The sequence below is a fragment of the Felis catus genome, chromosome A1, assembly GCF_018350175.1.
Source record: "Felis catus isolate Fca126 chromosome A1, F.catus_Fca126_mat1.0, whole genome shotgun sequence".
NCBI classification, from domain to species: domain Eukaryota; kingdom Metazoa; phylum Chordata; class Mammalia; order Carnivora; family Felidae; genus Felis; species Felis catus.
Genome location: NC_058368.1, coordinates 100,775,963 through 100,801,432, shown reverse-complemented (window position 1 = coordinate 100,801,432; position 25,470 = coordinate 100,775,963). Strand labels below are relative to the sequence as shown.

Sequence of the window (25,470 nt, the reverse complement as noted above, 5' to 3'; positions counted from 1 at the left end):
AACCCACTCTGCACCCTGCCAACATAACCACTAACATTTACTGCAGGATTCATCAAATAAAATTACTCAAAAGATCACTTTATTAAAGTTTTCAAAACACTTTCAAACATTTTCTCATTTGACCAACAAAGAAACCCTGAGTCACACATTACCATCGTGAGATCACAAATGACAAAATCCTTAAGAAGGAAAGTAATGTGCCCAAGTCATTGGGTTAAAAAGTGATGAGGATAAGATTAGAAGCCACATCAGTTGACTTCTTTAGTCCAATACGTTTTTCCCCAAATGTTGAAATGGCTTTGATTAGAGACGCCTCACAAGAGAGTGATGCTGGGCAGGGAACAAGAAGCTTACTATTTACATTTCAATCTAGAACAGAAACATTTTCCCATACCTCCTCCCTGGATCTATCAAAGATCACAGGAGCAGATATACTCTTTGATTCCATTCTGGGAGCAATGAGTGTAGTAGGGGTCACAGGTGTAACTGCAGGAGAAGGCTCTGAGGAGAGGATAGGTTCCCTTTCTGGACTATCCAGAGAAACTTCTTCTGTGGCTTCTAGATACAAATGAAACAAGTTACTTACTTAAGGACAGTGATAACAAACCCCTGCAGTCTACATTGCAGTTAATGAGTCATGAAAAATAGTTTTATACTACTCACAAATATCAAAATAATGGCATTTAAAAATGGTTGTTATAATTTAATGAATCATTCCTTAAATGTTTATCAAAACTTTAAAACCAATAGTGACTGTGTTGATTTCAGGAAGAATTAAAGTAGGTCAGCTTAATTATCTAAACTAGTGGTAAGAATAAAGCTAGAAGGAAAGCAATGATGTGGATAATTCCACATTCATTTATGTTTGGGTTTATCATACATCTTATACTTGGGGTAACTTACCTTTCAAAATCTTTTATTCAAACTAACATTATGATTACTTTACAAACAAAAATTTCATGGTAACAGACTGCCCAGAAATATCCCAAATGGGATTAAAAATCCGTTATGGAAAATCCACAAAGTTAGTGATCTAAAGCAATTAACTGCTAAAGATTACTGGATATTAGTTGAATACACAAATATGACACAAAGCAAACAGCTGTTTAGGTTTTAATTTAAAATGCTCATTCACTTGAAAAAATCTAAAATTAAACATAATTAAAACCAAATCAAATCAATAAACTGTCTACAAACTAGGTAACACTGTGCTAAATGCAATGGATAAACACAAAGAAATGTAAAGTATCATACCTGCCCTCAGGGAGTTTATAATCTAGTTGGGAAAACAAGACACAAGCATGTGGAATGTTAAATAATAATAAAAGACAAATAATAGGCAAGAGAACAATAAAAAAGAATGTTACAAGAAAGACATTTAACTGGTTATGAACTACAGAACAAACACTACTATTTGAGATGAGACAACACGTTAGGGTGGGGAAAATCAGCAGCAGTTTATGAAACTGATCTGGATGCAAAGAGAAAAAATGGGCGAAGAAATCTAGGAAAATGAAACAACAGCATAAAGAAAAAGCAAAACCAGAAAAATGAAAATTACATTCAGTGGCCATAATGAAAACCACAGTTCGGTGGGATTATAGAGAATTGATAACAGGAGAAGAAGGCAGGGCTGTAAGGGGAACAGAATCAGACCAGCAGTTTCTAACCTGAGGTTCTTAGATTCCCAGAAGTTTGGGAAGGTAGAAATGGCAGTCAGTGATCCTGAAATACGGTAAATAATGTTGTTAAGATTTACATTTAAATGTGAACAGGGTAAACAGGTCAACATTTTATCAATCTATTCTTACTGGTTTTCTCATGTTGATGAGACCCTCACTGACTCAGCTCTCTTGATATTTTTAAATTAAAAAGAATAACCAAAATCATACTAACCAGAGGAAGGAAGATAGACTGTAGATGTAAAATACACAGACAATAAATGACCCTGATAGAACGACTAAAAGCTTACACGCGGCTTCAGGCTGTTAACACTGCTAGTATTTATTCATTTTCTAAGAAATGAAACCAATGAGCAATAAAAGAAAGTAAGAAAGCAGTGTAGCATAGGTAGGCGGTGTGAGATCCATAATCTACAGACAAGCCAAACAGCAAGCAGCAAACAAAAGAGATAAATAAAAAGAAATCTAAAATTCTCTGAAAGAGGTACTGCTACGCGCAACAAATCCAGAGACAAAAAAAGGGAAAGGCATATAAACTTTATTGATGTATGAGGACAGATACAGTAACTTTAATTTTTCAATCACAGTTTACTTCACTGATACCAGATTCTGTGTTCTTTGCAAGGACTCTGAGTAGCTGTTTCATAAATAGTAGGTAACCTCAAAATAAGAAAAGCTAACTATGATCTACTTAAGTAGCTGATACGGAGAAGGAAAATGGATACAGAAAGAAAGAGATTAGACTTAGCACATTAACTACCATATAGTCAGTCTGCTTTAGTCTTCTCATGACTTTACTCCAACAAATTCACATAACTTAATTTAAACCAGAACTTAATTTAAACCTGCGGAGATGCCCCACAGGTTTTAAGCATAAAGATTGACTTCTCCTTGGAAGAGATACTTTGAGGACAAATATAGATTGATTATGTCAATGTCAGAGAAGTAATTTCATTCGTATCATAGATACCAGAGAATTTTTTAAACAAAGGAATACTCATTAAACTTACAATTGGTGTCATAAATGAAATAAGCTAACGACCCTGGCAGAAACAAGATTTAAAAGTATAGCACAATTTCAACACAGGTAATTTGCTCACCCTCAGTTATTCCTCTACGACAATGTCTTGAAGTATGTGCAGTGAAGCTCAGTCTGAAGGATGTAACAAATGGTGGAGGGGCTTATAGTCAACCACATTTGGTGAATGCTCTCCAAGTAAACTAGCAACAGTAACATGTCACACTTACAACCTTTTTCTGGTACCACCCCTGACATAATAGTACCTGAAATGCTCCCCAAAACATCTTAGCAGAGTACCTATAGTATCTAATCTTTTCATGGTTTTAAAATCAAAATGTCTAGATCACTAGAGCAATATTTATATTCTCTCCCTGATGTAGGGGAAATAAACTAAGTACATGTTCTTTTAGTAATGAACAATAGTTTTCATCACCCTGATAACACAGGCTCCTCTCTGTTATGGTTCTAAGAACCACACCTGCTTAAAGGCATTAAGACAGAAGTGTATAGATAGTATTAATCCTTTCACATAAAAATGATCAGATTAGGAGTGTCTGGATGGCTCAGTAGATTAAGTTCGAGCCCCGCGTCAGGCTCTGGGCTGACACCTCAGAGACTGGAGCCTGCTTTGGATTCTATGTCTCCCTCTCTCTCTCTCTGCCCCTCCCTTGCTCACACACTGTCTCTAAAAAAAAATAAACATTTTTAAACATTTAAAAAACATTTAAAAAATTCTTAACAAAGTGTTTATGTTCTGACAGAGAGAGAGAGAGAGAGAGAGAGAGAGAGAGAGAGAGAGTCAGTCAGGGAGGGGCAGCGATACAGGGAGACAGGCTCTGTGTTGTCGGAGCAGAGGCGGAAACAGGGCTCAAACCCATGAACTGTGAGATTATGATCTGAGCCAAAGTTGAACATTCAACTGATTGAGCCCCCCAGACGCCTCTCTCTGTTTTTTTAAAACAAACACTAACACTGACCATCAATGAATCACAATATTTAGTATAGATTGCTAGGTAGAGCAGAACACAAAAAAGATTTTTCTAATTAAGCTAAGTGGGCAAATATCAACGTATACTCCTCATCTGGAAACTGATCAGTTGTGGATACTGGTTAAAAAAAAAAAAAAAAAAAAAAAAACCAAAAAACCCTCACATAGTTCTGGCGTTAGAACTTTCAGCATATTCTTTACGTATGAGTTTTGAGACTTCAAGGTGAAAGGGTCCTTTATAAAACAGATAATCCAAAACTTCCATGTAAAACCCTCTATTGGGGGAATACACACTTTATTTTTTTATTTTTAAAAAATATTTGGGGTGTGCCAGGTTTTTTTTTTAATCTTTATTAAATGTTTTTTAATATTTCTCTATTTTTAAGACAGAGAGAGAGAGACAGAGTGTGAGCAGGGGAGGGGCAGAGAGAGGGAGGGAGACATAGAACTCTAAGCAGGTTCCAGGCTCTGAGCTGTCAGCACAGAGCCTGACACAGGGCTTGAACTTAGGGACCTCAAGATCATGACCTGAGGCAAAGGTGGGAAGCTTAACCGACTGAGCCACCCAGGCGCCCTAGGAAAATACATACTTTAAATTAGTACCCACTTAGAAGAGAAAGGACTCATGTCTTTTATTTTAAAACATAAATGCCATGAAAAAACTTTAAAGGATGCCTGGGAAAAAGTCTGTAAAAGAAAACAAAAAGAAATATTATGACTTTGGTTAACTGTCATTTTACTATAAGTTGTTAGGTAGCTACTAAATAAGTGAATAAATAAATGGGAAATATTATTGGTATTTGGTATGGTATTTTAAATGTTCTGACATGTTAAAATACACGAATTCATCTGTAGTAAAAATTTTTCATAAAACTAATCAAGAAGGAATGTATATGGACCTTTGAGATGGAGAAGTGGTTTTTTTTTATGTTTATTATTATTTTTTTTGACAGAGAGAGAGAGAGAACACGCATGCGCTTGCAAGGAGGGGAGGGTCAGAGAGAGGGAGACACAGAACCCAAAGCAGGCTCCAGTTGGCTCAAACTCACAAACCATGAGATCACAGCCTGAGCTGAATGTGGACAGTTAACCAACTGAGCCATCCAGGTGTCCCAAGACATAAAATTTTATCTTCAAAGACATTGATGTAAAAAATACAGAATGGCTCAAATATGCAACTACTGTTAAAGCTGAGGACATGTTGTTAAATTTTAACTCAATGAAAACCAGTTCAGGTAAATCAAGCCGTTAAACAAAGATCTACTACTTTAATTTTTTTTGTCATTAATCTTAAACAGATTCTGCCTTTTAATATCCAAGCATTAACTTTTGCCTAAGTTTTAATGTTAAAGCAGGTAACTGTTTTGAAGAGAGTCCAATTTTTTAAGATTTTATTTTTAAGTCATTTCTACACCCAACCCCAAGATAAAGAGTCATATGGCTCCAACTGAGCCAGCCAGGTGCCCCAAGAATCCAATTATTTTAAAGGCAGGACCACACCAAATCCTGCCCCCATATCAAAAATAAATACCACAACCAACAATTTACTCATCCACAAGTGAATCAAAACAGAACTATGGTAAATACTATTTTATTGAAACAAACATATTTGAAATAATTTTAAAATCGAGTTTAATTTTGCTTGTGTTAACCTGTAAGTAATAAAGACGACAATTACTGCTATTTGTCAAAGTATGAATGCCACAATCATTAGTTTTTTGAGTCAAAACATAAAATTATAATATGTGATTTACTTTCAAATGCTTCAAACAAGAAAGGATCACATGTTTGCTTCTCTCAACAGTCTGTATTTTTCACAAAGCGATCTAACTGGAACTAACTGGAAATTTCCTATCTTTCCAAGGTGTTAACAAGAAGAGCTACCACTAATACCTTACACGAAATCTCAGTTTTGCGTTACAGAGTATCATGTAACAGGATATATGCTACAATTGACTGTTACTAAAAAAATAAAAATATTTATAATTACCTGCAAAAAGATCTTCCCTGTCATCATCTAGCACAACCTCTGCAGGCTTCCGACCATTGGAGTTTGTACTAACATCTTCTGCAGGAAGACTAGCTGGTTCTGGAGATGATGGACTTGACTGTTAAAAAAATAACAATAGAGAATAAATTAGCATGTTTAGCTGTTATAATTATGACTCTATACATTATAGAAATAGAACATTCTCTTGATAAAAAGTGAAGAACAAGAACAGCTATTTATCCTACCTCCTCTGAGAGTAAGAATGAACCAAAAACACATTTTTATTCATTTTCCTTAACAAAAACTCATTTAAGATTTTTTTAAAAATCTTTTTTGATCATCCTTTTAGAGATACTAATTTATCATGTTGACTTATAATTAACAAAAAATACTTTACAGTCACATATAATATTATATAAGAGCAAAAATCAGATCCTGAAAACATGTTGCAAGAATAAAAAGTTCAAAGCATTCCTTTAACGCAAGAGAAAGGTTTAGTATTAGTTGAATTAAGAGTAAAATTATTCTAAAATTCTATGGTTTCAAACGAAAAATAAGCTCTCTTCCCAAACATTTACATCTCAAATGAGCATAGGGACTGTTTTTGAACTTCTTAACCTTAAAGTACAAGGACCACCAAAACAGAATCTAGACTGTGAAGGTTTTAGCTTTATTGTAGCTTTTTCCTAACAGTTAAAACCAATACTCCTTTTTAAAGTCATCACATAAAAAGTGTGTATGTCAAAAGTGCACTAGATATTTTCACAAACCGAACACACTTGTGTAACCAGCACAGGATCAAGAAAGAGAACCCCAGAAGCTCTACTTCCATTCTTTACTCTCCACACCCCCAAGCTTCAACCAGCATGGATTAGTTTCCACTGTTGCTGTTCTTCATAAAACTGGAACCATAGAGAATATATTCTTTAGCGTTTTGTTTTCTTTTAATATTATGTATTCAAGATACTTCCATAGTAACAGATTACTCATTCTTGCTGCTGCAAAACATTCCATTGTGTAAATATACCTCAATTGATCCATTCTATTACCGATGGGACATGTGGATAGTCTTCACTTTCGTACTACCATCAATAATCCTGTATAAACCTCCAGTGTATGTATGTTTTAACAAACATGGGATTGAATTTCTGCTTTGTATGTATGAGTAGAATAGTTATACCACATGGTAGGTGAATGTCCTGATTTAGAAGATATCATTAAACAATCTTCCAAAGTGGTTACACAATTTACACTCCCACCAGCAGCACATGAAAATATCAATTGCTCCACATCCTTTTCAACATTTTGATATATTCCATCATTTTCCATGTTAACTATTATGGCAACATAAAGAGTATCTTATTGTGGTTTGAATTTGCATTTTCCTGAGGAATAATGACATTCAGCAATTTTTCACATGTTAAATGGCCATTTGAATATCCTCTTTTGTGAAGTCTCCAAATATTTTGCCCATTTTGCTGTTTTTCTTAGTGACTTGTAGTTCTTTTTAAAAAATGTTTATTTTTTTATTTTGAGACGAAGAGCAAGCAGGAGGGATACAGAGAGAGAGAGAGAGAGAGAGAGAGAGAGAGAGAGAGAGAGAGAGAATATCCCAAGGAGGCTACACCCTGTCAGCAGAGCCTGATGCGGGCCTTGATCCCTTGAAAGGGTGAGATCATGACCTGAGGCAAAATCAAGAGTTGGACACTCAGTCACATGAACCACTCAGGTGCCCCTCTCATTAGATTTTTAAGTAAACTATCCCCTATGGCATAAGGACATTTCTTTACAGCTTTCAAAATCAGTTTCAATTATTTACTGAATTTAAAGGGGAGGCTCTCTTTTCCCTCAGGAACTCATTCTTACAGCCTCAAACTCTCACACAGGTGGGCCTCCATTTACCTTACCAATTTTACTTGAAGGAATTTAAAAACAACTAAGCTTATACATTTTTCTTTTGGAAGATGTTCTTGGCAATCTCAACCTCATCTCTAGCTAAGTCTGATTAGGTTAATGGACTATATGCTCCTACAGAATATCTACTTCTGCTATCATAATTTCTCTTACCACATTATAATTATTAACTGTTTATAGATTATGACTATCTTCTTTTGTTTACTACTTTTTCACTCAATTCCTGGCTGTGCTCAATGACTGTTAACTGAGTTCTTTTTTGTTGTTGTTGTTGTTAAATGAATTCTAAGAAAACAATTATAAATATGCCTCAGAAGTGGCCACAAGTTTGTCAATGAGATTACCTACAATACTGAACATTTTGAAATAGCTTAAATCACACCTACATAAAAATGTAGCAGAGTAGTTCCAACAACCATTTATGATAAAAACTCACAACAAACTAAAACCACAGGGAACTTATTCACGTTGAGAAAGAACAGCTACAAAAAACATACATCAAAATATTTTGAAGTAAGATCCACACCCATCGTGGGGCTTGAACTCAAAATCCCAAGAACAAGAGTCACAGGCTCTACTCACTGAGCCAGCCAGGCAGCCCCTACATCAAACTTAATGGTGGGAAACTAAAAGCTTTCCCACAAAGATCAGTAATAAGACAAGGATGTCACCTTTTACCACTGTTTTTCAACATTGTACTTTAAGTCCCTGCTAATGCAATAAAACAAGAAAAGGAAATGAAAGGTATACAAATTGATAAGGAAAAAATAAAATTGTCTTTGTTCACAGATGACATAAACATCTAAATAGGAAATCCAAAAGACAAAACTTTCCAGAACTAATAAGCAATTATAGCAAACTTGCAGCATACAAGGTTAGTACAAAAAATTGAATCACTTTCCTAAATAGCATCAATGAACAAACTGAATTTGAAGTTAAGAACAATACTACTGAGGGGTGTCTGGGTGGCTCAGTCGGTTAAGCGTCTTTTGATTTTGGCTCAGGTCATGATCTCACGGTTCTCACGAGTTTAAGCCCCATGTCAGGCTCTGCGCTGATAGTACAGAGCCCACTTAGGATTCTCTCTCCTCTCTCTGTTCCTACTGGGCTCATATGCTCTCTTTCTCTCTCAAAATAAATAAGTAAAACATAAAAAAAGAGAGAAAAGAAAAGAAAAGAAAAGAAAAGAAAAGAAAAGAAAAGAAAAGAAAAGAAAAGAAAAGAGAAAAGAAAAGAAAAGAAAAAGAAAAGGAGGGAAGGGAAGGGAAGGGAAGGGAAGGGAAGGGAAGGGAAGGGAAGGGAAGGGAAGGGAAGGGAAGGGAAGGGAAAGGAAAGGAAAGGAAAGGAAAGGAAAGGAAAGGAAAGGAAAGGAAAGGAAAGGAAAGGAAAGGAAAGGAAAAGAACAATACTACTAAGCCTGGGTGGCTCAGTTAGTTAAATGTCTGACTCTTGGTTTCAGCTCAGGTCATGATCTCATGGTATGTGAGATCAAGCCCCACACTGGATTCTGCCCTGACGGTACACAGCCCACTTGGGATTCTCTCTCTCCCCCCTCCTCCACTCACAAACATACTTTCTCTCAAAATAAATATTAAAAAAATAAAATAAAAACAATACTATTTACATTAGCACCCACCCAAAACTTATGTATAAATCTAATAAAATATGTACAAGACCTATATGAGGAAAACTCCAAAACTATGATGAATGAAATCAAAGAGTTATATAAATGGAGACATTCCATATTCATGAATAGGAACACTAAATAATTTCAAGATGTCAGTTCTTCCCAACTTGACATATAAATTTGATGCAATCCCAGTCAAATTTCCAGCAGGTTACTTTGTGGATTATCAGTAAAATGATACTAAAGTTTATATAGAGAGACAAAAGACCCAGAATAGCTAAAAAAAATACTGAAGAAGAACAAAATTGGAGGACTGAAGCTACCTGACTTTGAGCTTATTGTACTCAACACAATGAGATATTGATGGAAGAAGAGATGAATGAAACAGAAAAGTCCCAAAATAGATCCACATATATACAGCCAACTGATCTTTGACGAAGGAACAAAGGTAATGCAAGAGAGAAAAAAAATAGTTTCTTCAACATATAGTGTTGGCATAACTAAACATTCATATGTAAAAATATGAATCTACACATAGGCCTTACACCCTACACAAAAGTCAACTCAAAATGAGTCATATACCTAATTGTAAAGCACAAAAGTATAAAATTCCTAGAAGGTAACAGGAGAAAATCTAGGCGATCTTGGTTTTGGCAGTGAGTTTTTAGATACAATAACAAAAGGCATAAGCCTTTAAAGGCATATGCCATTAAAGAAAGAATTGATAAGACAGGCGGCTCAGTTGGTTGAGTGATCTCAACTCAGGCTTTGATCTCAGAGTCCTGAGTTCAAGCCCTGCATTAGGCTCTGCACTGGGCATAAAGCCTATATAAATAAATAAATACATACATAGATAAAATTTACAAAAGAAAGAATGGATAAGACAAACTTCATTAAAATTAAAACTTCCTTTAGGGCAACTGGGTGGCTCAGTCAGTTAAGCATCTGATACTTCATTTCCACTGAGAGGTCATGATCTCACTGTCCCGTGAGATTGAGCCCCCCCCCCCCCCGTCAGGCTCTGCGCTAACAGCACGAAGCCTGCTTGGGATTCTGTCTCCCCTCCCCTGCTCATGCTCTCTCTCTCTCAAAATAAATAAACTTTAAAAAATTAAACTAGGGGCACCTGGGTGGCTCAGTCGGTTAAGCAACCAACTTTGGCTCAGGTCAGGACCTCACGGTTCATGAGTTCATGAGGCTCTGTTCAAGTTCATGAGTTCAAGTCAGGCTCTGTGCTGAAAGCTAGGAGCCTGGAGCCTGATTTGGATTCTGTGTCTCCCTCTCTCTCTGTCCTTCCCCTGTTCATGTGCGCCCATGCTCTCTCACTCTCTCTCTCTCCAAAAATAAACACTAAAAAATCTTAAATTAAAACCTCCTTTGCAAGATACTGTCAAGAGGATAAAAAACAAGCCACAGACTGGGAGAAAAATTTGCAAGACATATCTGATAAAGTACTGCTATCCAAAATACACAAAGGAGTATGAAAACTTAACAATAAGACAATGGTCAACCCAATTTAAAAGTGGGACAAAACCTTAACAGACACCTTACCAAATATGCATCTAACAAACAGGCATATGAAAAGATGTCCCAAATCACATATCATCAGGAAAATGCAAATTAAAACAACAATGAGATACCACTATGCCTCATGCTGGTATATGTAAACACTTATTAGAGTGGTCAAAAATCTGTAACTCTGACAACACCAAATACTGGCAATGGTGTGGAGCAACAGGAACTCTCACACTCACTGCTGGTGGGACTGTAAAATGGTCCAGCCACTTTGGAAGACAGTTTGGCAGTTTCTCACAAAACTAAACATATTCTTATCATACAGTCCAGCAATTGCTTTCTTTAGTATTTATCCAGAGGACCTGGAAACTTATGTCCACAAAAAACACAGCATATGATGTTTAGAGTAGTTTTTATTCATAACTGTCAAAATTTGGAAGCAATCAAGATGTCCTTCAGGAGGTTAAAGGGTTAAGTAAACTGGTGCTTCCTTCCAGTCAATGGAATGTTATTCAGCACTAAAAGGAAATGAGCTATCTAGCCATGAAAAGACACAGAGAAAACTTAAATGCATATTACTAAGTGAAAGAATCCAGTCTAAAAAGATTATATATCCTATCATCCCAACTATGGAATACTCTGGAAAATGCAAAACTATAAAGACAGGAGGTTAGGAGGGAAGGAAGGATGAAGAGGCAGAGTACACAGGATTTGTGGACAGTTAAACTACACGACCCTATTAGGGTGGATACATATCGTGTCATTACACACTTGTCTAAACCCACAACATGTAAAACACCATCAACTATAAACTTTAGGTGATTACCATGCCACAATGCAGACTCCGCTATTCTAACAAACATACCATACCACACCACTGTGGTTGGGGATGCAGACAATGAGGAATAATGCATGTGTAGGGGCAGTATATGGGGAACCTCTGTACCTTCCACTCCATTTTGTTATGATCTTAAAACTGTTGTAGCAAATAAAGTCTATTTAAAAAAATGAAGCACACTGGCACTAAAGATGTTTATAGTATGCCAATATATGAGAATAGTAGGCACCTATACACGATTCAGCTTCCAGACATTCATTAAAACTAAGATATTCTTGTACTGAGCAAGATATGAGCACTAAGGTCCTATATATAACTTGTACACTAAACTGGAGCTGTCACTCACTAAAGGCTGAGTGAGGACTTATTTTTGCCCCTGCCTCTCCATGCGATGAACAGGAGTATGGAGACAGCGGCCGTGAATGAGGACCTGATGGAACGTTGATGATTTCTTTGCCGGGAGCACATGTTCTGGGTGATCAGAACTAATTCTCCAAGATACGCAATTGTAGAGACCGCAAAATTTTTCATAAATGTTTATTTTTTCTCCCTACATCATCACCTAGTAGCGTGCTGAACATTTCTATAATAAGTTCCAAGGCTGTTGCTAGTATCTCTTCAATTAAAAAGTAGTGTTTAAGATTCCAAGTAACATTAAAGAAGCCCCCTAGACCCCTTTCTCTCCCACTGATTAACACTAAAATCTCTGGATAGAGTACAATGCACAAAGACTTAAAGTAACTAATGGCAGGTAGACTGGGGAAAGAGACAAAAATGTGAGGGTGAATTTTATGGGTTTTCCCCCCGTTCTTTTCTCTTTTAACTTTTCCTGAGAATGGCTCCAACTGCAGAACCATACTAGCAGTGTGAACAGCAATGATGCCAAGAAAACTCCTTTTTTCTGACTATAACACCAGGGCCCCTGCTATCAAGAGAATGTAGGTGCAAAATTCTTTTCCTTTTCTTCGGATCCCTACCCCGTTGTCTCTCTTGGCCCTGACCTGAGGCCAGACCCAGTTGCTTAAGTGCATGAAAGCAGCAGTGCTGAGAGCATTGACAACTAAAACCCCAAGAAAAAAGTTTACTTGTGTAACCAGCTGAACTGGGAAAAGGGGACCCAGAAATCTTCATCAGTATTTTCTCTCTTTTCTTTCACTGCTTTTCTGCAAGGGTGGCCCAAGTTGAGCAAAAGAGTGTGACAATGCAGGCAGCTACAACTCTAATAGATGGCAATGTTTCTGGGAAACAGCCTTGGAAAAAAAAAGGTAATCTGTGTCTTTTCCAAAGACTAGATTTGTTTACTGTCTGGTATAATACAATGTCCCCTCTAGAGCAAAGAACAGGCACACTTACTGCCTATTATAAATGATTTGGGTTCTCTAATCTCAAGTTCTTCAGCTGTGACACAGATCAAAGGCAGGTACAGTATCAACCTCCACTCCCCCCACAACCCCCCCCACACCCCATCACGCCACCCTGTCAAAAAAAAGGCAAGGGAAATTGTCACAAACATGATACTCATGCTGTCTGCTATGCTTGGAGTAAAAGTGGTTAATCAAGGGGGTGGCGCCTGGGTGGCTCAGCCGGATTGAGCCTCTGACTTGCTTCTGACTTTGGCTCAGGTCATGATTTTGCAGTTCACAGGTTCCAGCCAGGAATCAGGCTCTGCTGACAGCTCAGAGCCTGGAGCCTGCTTTGGATTCTGTGTCTCCCTCTCTCTCTGTCTCTCCCCTGCTCACACTCTGTCCCATTCTCTCTCTCAAAAATAAATTTTAAAAACATTAAAAAAAAAAAAGGTACTTCATCAAGTCTTCTTCCAGCAACCATAAAACAAGTTAATGTGTTAGCTTACAAGGATGATAAAACTTCAGACTTTATACAGTTCTTGACAGGAAAAAAATCAGTAAACATGAAGACAGATCATTAGAAAATAACCAATCTGAATAAAAGACAAGAGAAAAAATGGGGAAAAAAAGAAAGCAGAACCTCAGGGACCTGTGAAACAATATTAAAAAGTCAAACATTCATGTCACTGAAATCCCAAAAAGAAGTGCACAAAAATATTTCAAGAAATGATGGCTGAAAGCTTCACAAATTTGTTCAAAGACATAAATTTACAGATTTGAGAACAAGCTAACTCTAAGAGGACAGCTTCAGAGAAAACCATACCCAGCCACATCATAAAAAGTGGCTGAAAACCAAAGATTAAAAATAAAAAAACTTGAAGGGTGCCTGGGTAGCTCAGCTGGTTAGGTTAGGTGTCCAACTCTTGATCTGAGCTCAGGTCTTCATTTCAGGTCATGAGTTCAAGCCCCGCACTGGGCTCTGTGCTGAGTGTAAAGTCTACTTAAAACAAACAAACAAACAAAAAAACAACAACTTGAAGCAGCTAAAGAAAAAATTTCCATTTAGGGATACAATTACAAAGACTTCATATTTCTCATCAAAAAAACCATGACAGTGGCACAGTGTCTTCACAGCGCTGGGGGGGAGGGGTGTGTGGTGGGGAAACAGGGGTGCCTGGGTGGCTCAGTTGGTGAAGTGTCTCCGACTTCAGCTCAGGTCATGATCTCTGGGTTTGTGAGTTCGAGCCCTGCATTGAGCTCTGTGCTGACAGCTCAGAGCCTGGAGCCTGCTTCGGATCCTAGGTCTCCCCATCTCTCAGCCCCTCCTATGCTCATGCTCTGCTTCTGTCTCTCAATAATAAATAAACGTTAAAAAAAAAATTAAAAAAAAAAAGAATTGTAAACATAATTCCATATCCAGCAAAAATATTCTTCAGGAACAAAGTTGGAATAAAGATACTGTCAAATGAAAGAAAACTATAGGGATCTACCATCACCAGGCTAGTTCTTAAAAAACAAATAAATAAATCTAAAAAATGGGGAGGGCCTTAAAGACAATCTTCAGCCCGAAGATACCAGATATGAATAACAAAGACTTGGAACTTCAAGAATACAGTAAGAATTACAGAAGTAGTAACTAACTAGAGAAATATAATAGACCATTTTCCTTCTCTTAAGTTATTTAAAATGTGTATGACTATGAAAGCAAAACTTAAAACATTGGTAAGGTTTTTAATGTATAGAGACATAATACATGTGAAAATTAATATAAAGGGAGGTAAATGGTCATAAGAATCTGCATTTTATTTTTATAAGTATAACATTAACTCTAATTGGACTATAAATCATTAGGTATGTATTTTGTAATCCCTACAGCAACTACCTTCTTTATAAATATATGTAGATACACATATGTATATATGTATTCTATATACATATGTATAGAAGTATATTTATATACTTAGAGGAAGGGGAGATAAAGCAAAAAATCCAGTAGATAAATTAAAATTAAATACTTGCAAGCATTAAGATAATACAAAAGAAAGGAGAAAGGGAGAAACATAGGTAGAAACAGAGGGAAAAACAGAACAAACAGAGCTAATCCAATCACACCAATAATTACATTAAATACACCAATTAGAGGACAGAGATAGCTAGACTGGATACAAAAATAGCAATACACAACAATATACTCCCTACAAAAAAAAGTAACTTAAAGACAATAGGTAAGTTAACAGTAAAAGAATGGAAAAAATATATCATGCAAACAATCAAAACAGAGACAGAGTGCCACATTAACATCAGATAAAGTAAACTTTGAATAAGAAGTATTATCAGCAATCGATTCTCAGCCTTTTGGCTAAGATCAAGTGTAGTATTATCAGCAATAAAGTATTATCAGCAATAAAGAGGGGATGATACGATAAAATGATCATCAATTTACCAAAAAGTCATAACAATACTAAATGTCTATGTGTCTAACAATAAAGCTTCAATATGAAGAAAAAACTGAACTGAAACTATAAATTAAAAAATTTAAGTCTACAATTATATTGGGAGACTACAGCACTCTTCTCTCAGCAATGGATAGAACAGGTATGTAATAAGGCAACATAGAGGAGAGCTGGAAAATACTTTAGCCAACTTGACTTAACATTTAAAGATCACTCCAACAGTAACATTAGATTATATACATTCTTTTCAAGCGCACACAAAATATTCACCGTAACAGACCATATTCTAGGCCAAAAGACAAACCTTAACAAATTTAAAAGAACTAAAATCATAAAACATTCTCTGACCATAATCAAATTAAACTAGAAATCATAGAAAGCTACTGAGAAAATTCCCTAATTTGGGAAATTAACACATGTCTAAATAATCCAGAGGTCAAAGAGTAAGTCACCAGGGTAAGTAGAGAAGAGTTTAAATTGAATAAAAACAAAACACAGTAACAAAATTTGTGGGATGCAGCTAAAGCAGTGCTTACAAAGAAATATATAGCTAACTACTAATACTCAAAAAAAAAAAAACCAAAAGACCAACCAAATTTCAAATCAATGATCGAAGCCTCTACCAACAACAGAAAAAAAAAAAAAAATCAAGAAAGCAAAAAAAAAGATGATTCTTTAAAAAGATCCCAAGATATGCTCTAGAGATTAAAATAAATGAACAAAAAAATACATGAATAAACAGAAGACATAAGTTACGAATATTAGGAATGAAAAGGCAAAGGCATCACCAAGAGACCCCACAGACATTGTCACAGGAAAATAAGAGTATTATGAAAAAACTTATGCCTATTTCACAACCTAGACTGAATGAACAAACTCCTTGAAAGACACATACTACAGAAGCTCAACAAGAAGAAACAGTCCTGCAGCTACTAAAGATAATGAATTTGAAGTTAAAGGTCTTCCAAAAACAAAACTACATGCTCAGGTGACTTCACTAGTGAGTTCTAGCAACGTTTAAAGAAGATAGAAGATTAATCCATACAACCTCTTCAAGAATATAGAAGAGAAATAAACATTCTCCAATTCCTTTAATGAGACCAGCATTTCTGGTACGAAAATCAAACAAAGTCATTGTAAGTAAAAGAAAATACTATACAAATATCTAGCATGACAGATACAATAGCCGAAACAAATGCTATCAAACTGAATGCAGCAACATATAAAAAGGGTAAGCACATTTATGACTTCGGGGCTTATCCCAGGAATGCAAGGTTTATTCAATGTTTTAAAAAAATCAATCAACATAATCCATGTCATCATTAACCTAAGAAGAAAACTACATGATTAACTTATTAAATGCAAAAAAAGAATTTGCCAAAACCAGCATCCATTCATGAGTACAAAATTTCAGAAAATAAACAGAATTTCTTTAACCTGATGAAGGACACCTAAAAGAAAAACCTAACAGATAACATATTTGAGAGAAAGAATATTTTTCTTCTAAGTTCACAAAAAGGAAAATGGTATCCACTTTACCACTTCTATTCAAAATTATGCCGATAATCTTAGTTATTACATTAAGGCGTAAACACTGGAAACAAAGAAATAAAACTCTAATCATAGCATGATTATGTACATGAAAATCCCAAGGACTCTAGAAAAAAGCTACTAAAACTAATGAGTGTTTAGCACATTTGCTGGATAGAGGGTCAACATGCCACCAATGAGCAAATGTAAAAGAAACCACAAAACAGGTATAAAACTCACACAACATGTACTAGATTGGTATGCTGAAAACTACAAACACTGATGGAAAAAATCAAATAAACCTAAATAAATAGAAATAGTACATTTATGCTTAAATGTTCAATACTGTTAATATGTTAATTCTCCCCAAACTAATCTATGGATTCATCACAATCCCAATTAAAATCTCAGGTGACCTATTTGGTAGAAGTCAAAAATTGCTTTTAAAATTATATGGAAAGGCAAAAAAAGGCGAACAACCAAAACAATTTTGAAAGAAGTCAGTGGATTCACATTCGCTAATTTCAAGACTTAGTTACAGTAAGACAGCATACAATTGGCAAAAGGAGAGTCAATAAACAGTGACAAAGACTGGAGTCCAGAAATAGACATGCACATATATATACATATATATGCTCAACTGATCTTTGACAAAGATGCAAAGACAACTCATCAAGAAACTTTTTAAGTCTAGCTTCTTTAACTTAGCCTAAAGCATGTGGGATTCACTGGTGATGTTGTATATTTTGAAAAATAAAACGAACCAACATGACCAACAATTATAGAACACTCCAGCCATCAACATCTGACTACATACATCCTTTTGAAGTGCAAACATAATATTTACCACAAAAGACCATATTTTCAGCCACAAAACAAACCTTAACAATATGATTAGCTTCCAATAAATGGTGCTGGAACAACTAGATATCTATATGCAAAAAACTAGACACTTCAACTCACATGAAAATTAATTCATAATGAATCCTGTTACACCAAAATGTAAAAGAAAAATTACAAAACTTCTAGAAGGAAACATAAGTAAAACCTTTGTCGCCTTGGGTTAGCGTTAGGAAAGGATATCTTATGTGACATACCAAGTACTATCAACAACAACAAAAGAACTAACCTGAACTTCACCAAAATAATAAACTTTTACTCTGTGGAAGCTAATGTTAATAGCATAAAAAGACAAGCCAGAGTAGGAAAAAATATTTGCAAAACATTTATCTGGCAAAGGATGCATAATTAGAATACATGAAGAATTCTCAAAACTCAATAAGGAAATCCAAATTTTTAAACGGGCAAAAGATGTGAAAGGAAGGACATCGCTAAAGATAATTTTCAGACAGTGAATATGCACATAAAAAGACACTCAAAAGCACTATTAGAGACTGTATATTAAAATTACAATGGGGTAACGGTAGAAACCTGTTAGAATGGCTAAAAATCTCTAGTGTGCTGAATAATGCTTAGCAACCAGGTCTTTGGGGGAGAAGACTCTGATTTATAGCTTTTGCTGATGTGTGGTATAAATGTGCCTGCTGTGGCTGCTTACCCCTCCCTGAAAGTGGACTTGAGAAGATACGTACTTTGCACCATAAAATACAATAGACATATGACCTCAAGAGCATAAAAATAATAAAAAGTAGTAATGAAATTAGGAAGTGACAAGTTTTGAATACTTATTACCATAATTTTTAATATAATTCATTTAAATATGTTTGTATAACTTAATTTTAACAATGGCTGTGTTTAATAACCAGCTTACAAATCCCTGAAAATTTAACAATCGCTTCTTTCAAGCCAACAGAAGCCAGTCTCAAGCTCAGCACTACCTAAAAGAAAAACTGATACTAATAAATGCAGACAGGATGTGAACAACTCATATTCTCATTCACTGCTATGGGAATGTAATTAATGATAGATCTACTTTGGAAAGAGCTTGACAGTTTCTTTCTTTGCTTTCTTTCCCTTCCCTTCCCTCCTTGCCTTCCCTCCTCTGACTCTTCTATAATTTTATAAGATTTCAAAGATGAAATGAATAGAAACTTGACCAAAGATGAAAACAGACAAATCTAGCTGCACAAAAGTTTCCCTGGGGCTAGCTGTCAAGATTGCAACACTCAGTAATACATATAAAATGTGACTCTCGGAATAAGGATAAAATTTCTATATTAAAATAACTTTTATGACACCAGGAAATACACCGACATGCTTTTATATTGAAACATCATGCTTCTGTTTTAATGAAACCATAGATTAACAATTTTCAGACTCAGAGAACACTGCCCTAATGGATATCGTCTTGAATTACATTATTACTACAGTCATTAACTCATGGGACTAAAAGCAAATGACTTCACCTCCCTTAAACCGTTGTGGCAGAAAGTACGGCAGTTTCTTACAAAGTCAAAACATAATTACCATACAACCCAGCAATCCTTAAGTATTACCCAAAAGAAATGAACACTATGTTCATACAAAAACTTGCACATCAATGTTTATATTGGCTTTACTCATTAGTGCCAGAAGTTGGAAAGACACAGTTGAAAGAAGCTGTGAAAGACACAACTGTCTTTCAACAACAATCAACTGTGAGACATACATGCAATGGAATATTAAATTCAGAAATAAAAAGGACTGAACTACTGATCTCTGCAACATCTCTGAGTCTCACACTTGATACTAAATTAAAGAAGCTAGACTCCAAATTTCATACTGTATGATTCAATCTATACGACATTCTGAAAAAAAGACAAAACTAGACAGAAGACATCACTGGTTGCCAGAGACTGGGAGTGGGAAGGGGTTAACTCTGTGAGAAAATTTTTTTAGGTGATGGAAGTGGTCTCTATCCTGAGTGAGGTGGTAATGCACTTTACTAAATTGAATAAACTTTGAGGTATAAAATTTGAATAAAATTGAGGTAAATTTTGCCTCCAGTAAAAACTATCATCACAGGAAAAACAAACAACAGTTCAACTTCATAGGAAAGTGGGTATTTGTAAAATTAACAGTAAAGGCAAATTTCATTCTTTTTAAGAAAAAAGCACAACAAAGTGAGCAACTCTGCCTCAAGCAACTTCGTATAACATTTAACAGACACTAAAAACCATTCATTCTAAAATCTCTCACTTTAATAGCTTTAAGGGAAAGTGGTCAACTAGAGTCAGGCTGCTCATAAATCTTTCTAATAATTTTCAGTGCTCACCCCTTAAAATACCTGAATGCAAAATGTTTTTGCTCTGACACACACGTAATTCATAAAGAAATTTTCAGAAAAATTAGTACATTTAAAATTGGAGGCCTACCTAGAGATCAGAAAACAGAAGAAAACATATACTGCTACTACCTGTTGCATAGGTACAAGACATACCAATTGAGCAGGTCTTTGTCAACAGTCCCTTGTCATACTCTTATTTTCATTTGATAATTCCAACCATTTTCAAGATCTCAAAGATCATTTCTATGTAATTAAGTCACTCTAGTCTTCTACACTATTTTGTAGCACATACGTATTTCAATTACACATGTAACATCTGGTATTGCAGGCATTCGTTCACAGAGCTGGGTTTATTACATTGACTTTTGATGGTTTATACACTCACTCCTTAGGGCAGGGACTAGATGTCCAGCCTCGTTTAATATAATCATTCAGTAAGTTTATGACACATTCACGAAACAACATTTCTAGCCCATGGGCATCTCTAGCTGCTTGATGTTCTCTTAATTGCTGTAATGTAGCCCCAAATAAAACTTGTAATTCCTTTGTCTAAGAATTGCCTGAAGAGAGGGAGACATTGTAAGTCTTTAGATGTCTAACTTTTCATATACTGTTGCATCAATTTCCTTTTCTCCTTTATTATTTGCACTTGCTTTCCTTTTTCAGGTCTTCAACCTCAAACTTAAAATAGCTTCCAACTCATCGACTTATCAATAATACCTCCCACTCAAATTTATCCCTCAGACTACTAGTACATTAATCCTCCTAGATAATCAAGTTACTGCCATAACAATTTTTCATAGCTCTCACCCACCTACTCCAAAGTCCTTCACAATTTCACCACATAGTAAACTTGTAACATCCTCTATTCAGCCACTCTGAATTTTTTATGGTTCCTTAGAATATGGACTGACCCTCAAGTGACCCTTGCTATTCTCCCACTTGGAAATTTCATTACCCCTTTGAGGTCTCTCTTAAATATTACCTCTTCAATGAGCTTTTCCCAGCCAAGAGAAGCATTTAGTGTTCATCTACTATGTGTCAGGAACACTGATAGGAATAAAAATCTCCCCATGTTTCAGTGGTACTTTCAGTGAAAACTGGTTGTGTTTTCAGACCATAAAATCACAATCTGTATCGGAGTTTTCTGTACACCTCCTTCTTCTCCACTGGAGATTTTCTGTCCTCAAAGATTTGCAGTAGTTGCTGATATTTGCACTCTGATGATGATCCATATAGTACGGGAGAGGGTAAATACCCAAGTATTTGCTGAAGTCAACCAAGCAGAATGTCTTCCAAACGCTTAGAGCAGCATGGGGTTAGAGAAAAGGAATTTTAAGACCTGTGAGCCTCCCATCTGGAAATTTCATTTAAATGCTCTATAATCCCTATCATGGGCAAACTATCGTCCTCTTCTTAACTTCAACTGACCTAAATTTAGACTGAGGTTAGTCTGAGAACCAGGTGTGAGCACCTATGGTCAAGTCATTTTCAATAAGGGTGCCAATTATCATTCATAGGGGGAAAGAATAATCTTTTCAACAAATGGTGCTGGGACAACTGAATTGCCAAATGGAAAAGAACAAAGGTGGACCCTACCTCATTACATATACAAGAATTAACTCAAAACGGATCAAGGACTTAAAGGAGCCAAAACCATAAAATTCTTAGAAGAAAACACACATGGTCATCTTCATGACCTTAGCTTTGGCAGGGGATTCTTAGATACGACAGTGAAAAGCATGAGAAACAAAATTTTTAAAATAAATTTTACTTCATCAAATTTTTTAAAAATGTGTTTAGAAGGATACCATCAAGAACATGACAAGACAACAAAGAAAGTGGGAGAAAACATCTGCAAATTATGTATCTGATAAGGAACTTCTATCTAGAATATATAAATAATTGTTATAACTCAGTAAAAGTCAACTCAATTAAAAAATGAGCAGAGGATCTGAAGAGACATTCAGATATTTGTATATCTCTGAAGAGATATACAAATGGCCAACAAACACATGAAAAGATCTGCAACATCTTTAGTCACCAAAAACAATTCAATCAAACCACACAAAAATAGCATTTAACAACCATTAAGATAAACAGAATGGAAAAAAAAGTCATAATAACGGGTGTTGGTGAGGCTGTGGAGAAACTGGTACCCTCATACATGGCTGGTGGAAATGTAAAATGGCGCAGCCACTTTGGGAAACCAGTCTGGCAATTATTCAAACGATTAAATGTAAAGTTAACCTAAGACCCAGTAATTCTGCTTGTACAAATATCTACTGCAGCATTAACAACAACCTGAACGTGGAAACAACCCCTATGCCCATCAACTGATGAATGGATAAACAAAATGTAGTATACCCACACAATGGATTATTCCATTTCATTCAATTCCATAAAGGAATGAAGTACAGACTGTGAAAACATTATGTTAAGTGAAATAAGCCAGTCATGAAAAAATACATATCATATGATTTCACTCACAGAAGTCCAGAACAGTTTATAGAGACAAAAATTTAATTAGTGGTTAAGAGATTTGGGGAATGGGGGCAAGGAGTGATAGCTGAAAACCATAGAGCTTCTTTTTGAGGTGATGAACATGTTCTAAAACTAACTGTGGTGATGGATGCACATATCTGTGAATATAGTAAAAACCATTAAATTGTACACATTAAATGAGTGAAGTGTATGGTATATGAATTATACTTCAATATAGCTGTATAAAATAGAGAAAAGGCATATATTTCCTGACTTTTTTTTTTTAAAGGTGTTGTCTTATTTCTCCATGATTCTTTATGGGAAGCACCTTTTAAGCTTAGGGTTGTATCATTTAAGGAAAAAGCAATATTCGTAAACAATTTAAAGCCTTGCTCTCTGGTACCAAAAAGCCTTCACTAGATGTTTTCCCCTTCTCATTCTATTTTCTGCCCCCATGCCAGCTTCCACCAATTTCTTGTTTCATAGTCACAACACGACAGAAACACTGTAATTTTTAAATATGCTTCATTTACTGAATTTGGCTTTATGGGACTGTTCTTAATTGTGAAAGGAAAGGAATCCAATACTGTGTTAAAAATAGACTAATATCATACACCAAATTGTACGGTCATTACAAGCTTACTGTCATCGAAAATGTCTATAATTTGATTTCCACTTCTATGAATTTCAATCAATTTAAAAAGTTTCTACAGAAATAATATAAATTTTTAAATGCTTACTTTTTCTTTAATTAAAATACATTTATCTGTAAATCTGACTTTCAATTTACAGTTTAGGTTAACTATTCGAAGTAGATGATCTGCATCACAATCACCTGAGGCTTTGCAACTTATTGTCTATGGACCAGAAGCAATGCCAGGAGGAATGTGTTAAAAATGTATAATAATGGCCTTATCCCAGCCCTACAGAACCATAATTTGCACTATAACAAGATCCCTAGGTGGGTGACGGGCATTGAGGAGGGCACCTGTTGGGATGAGCATTGGGTGTTGTACGGAAACCAATTTTACAATAAATTATACGTGTGTGTGTGTGTGTGTGTGTGTGTGTGTGTGTGTGCGTGTGTATCCCTAGGTAAGTTATGTATAAAGTTTGAAGATCTTGAGCATTCAACACGCAGATTCCAGTGAGGAGAAGGCATCTACATTTCAAACAAGAACCCTATGGTCTCCCCTACACTCTCAAGTTTGAGAAGCACTTTTGAAAACAAAAGTGGAGGGCTGAGAAAGAACATTCCTTCAGAGTAGTTTAGGTATACTAAAAAACACTGCTATAGATCCATCCCCCCCATAACAGTTTGGAAAGCAAGGAAGATTATGATTTTACAAATCTGTTATATTACCTTAAAACTAATAACCTGAATGAGTCTATATAACATAAGGGTTTAGATTAACAATCAAACCCAACTTTACAACTTTCACATTGCACCAACCAAGATAAATTTATTCATACTTAAACTTCTGCAGACTTTTATTGAAAAAGTCAAATACCTTATTTAAAAGTCCCATCCAAATGGGAAATAGAAATTTACAGCTCCTGCTACTCAACTCTGAAAAGCCTCAATTAAACAGAACGCTTAGCGTTCACAGAATTCTAGTTCACACTAGGTCAGTAGTTTGTTTTGATCCTAGCTGGTGGAAAACGTTCATAGTCCTCAAAGGAAATACAGGTCTTAGAATTCAGCATAGACACTCACTCTCAATACATTTTAAGCCAGCTACATGGTACGTATAAAAGGTTAAAAAGACAAACTCAAAGGTTGATCTGTTTTGCTAGGCAATTTTTACTAATTCTTAGGAGATGCTGGTTTTGACAATAAATACAGCAAACATTTACTAAATGCAAATGTTCAAGATTTTGTGAGGAACACAAAGATGATCAAGGCACTATCCCCAGCCTCAAGAAGCATATAATCTAAGGGGAGGTGAGATTTGGCTGGGAACCTGTATATACAACTCGCAGAGTATGGTCAGTGATGAAAACGGTTCCCGGAAGTTCCAAGTTTCAGCTGAGTTTTAGATAATGGACATTTTACAGTAATTTCCAATTGATTTGGTGTAGAGTTGCACGAGCCAAGAAAGCTTACAAAAGCACTTTATAAAGAAGTACAGCCTAAGGTAAACAAACCTCTGGGCAATTTGCTTACATTTTAATACACACACACACACACACACACTTAAAACTGGGCTATGAAGTGTGGGTGACTTCATTTAAATGCAAAGCAATTCAAACCTGAAATGGATCTAGGAGGCCAATTAGAGTTAACAGTGTTTCCTCTGACAAAAACAGGAACACTCAACTTCAGAGACCGCTGACCATGCGAGAAAAGAGGAAAAAGGGAGTGAGGACCGGTTATTTCTTCCTGGCAACTTACAAAAATAAAACAAACAAACAAAAACAACAGAAAACCCAAACCAGCACTTTCCTGGACTACTCCCTCTCTTCAACTTTGCATTTTATAAACGCTGGTATTCTTAAAAAGTCTAAGAACTAAAGAAAACAAAACCGGTCAAGTGCATTCAACAATACAAAACAGAGGCACCTCCCTCAAGGGGAACTAGCAGTCCATGAAGGGCCATGACTGGGAAAAGTGCATCCACAAGCTCCCTGGAGAGCCACGGCCACTCAACGCTCCGTTCACTGCTCTCCCCTCCCAGGGGCACACCCTCCCTTGGTAAAGGAAAAGCGAGCACCTCTCCAAAGGGGGCTGCGGAGGTCGCCCGGGAGGGTGGTAAGGTTTACCAGGATTCAGGGCAAGACCCTCGGCTTTGGAGAAGAGGTGCAAATGACACCGAGGAAGGCCGGCTGAACCGGGAAAGGGCGCTGCAACGCTCG

At 36.0% G+C, this 25,470-nt stretch overlaps 1 protein-coding gene across 2 annotated transcripts in view; it reads right to left on the bottom strand.

Annotated features, from left to right (window-relative positions):
* SNX2 (sorting nexin 2) overlaps positions 1-25,470 on the bottom strand; it is a 56,613-nt gene that overhangs the window by 30,731 nt on the left and 412 nt on the right. For both annotated transcript variants that reach the window (XM_019831444.3, XM_011281811.4), the window contains exons 2-3: positions 5,682-5,799; positions 395-558 (exon numbers count right to left, since the gene is read on the bottom strand). In XM_019831444.3, coding sequence (XP_019687003.1) covers positions 395-558; positions 5,682-5,799 — 282 coding nt within the window. The remainder of the gene's footprint in view (positions 1-394; positions 559-5,681; positions 5,800-25,470) is intronic.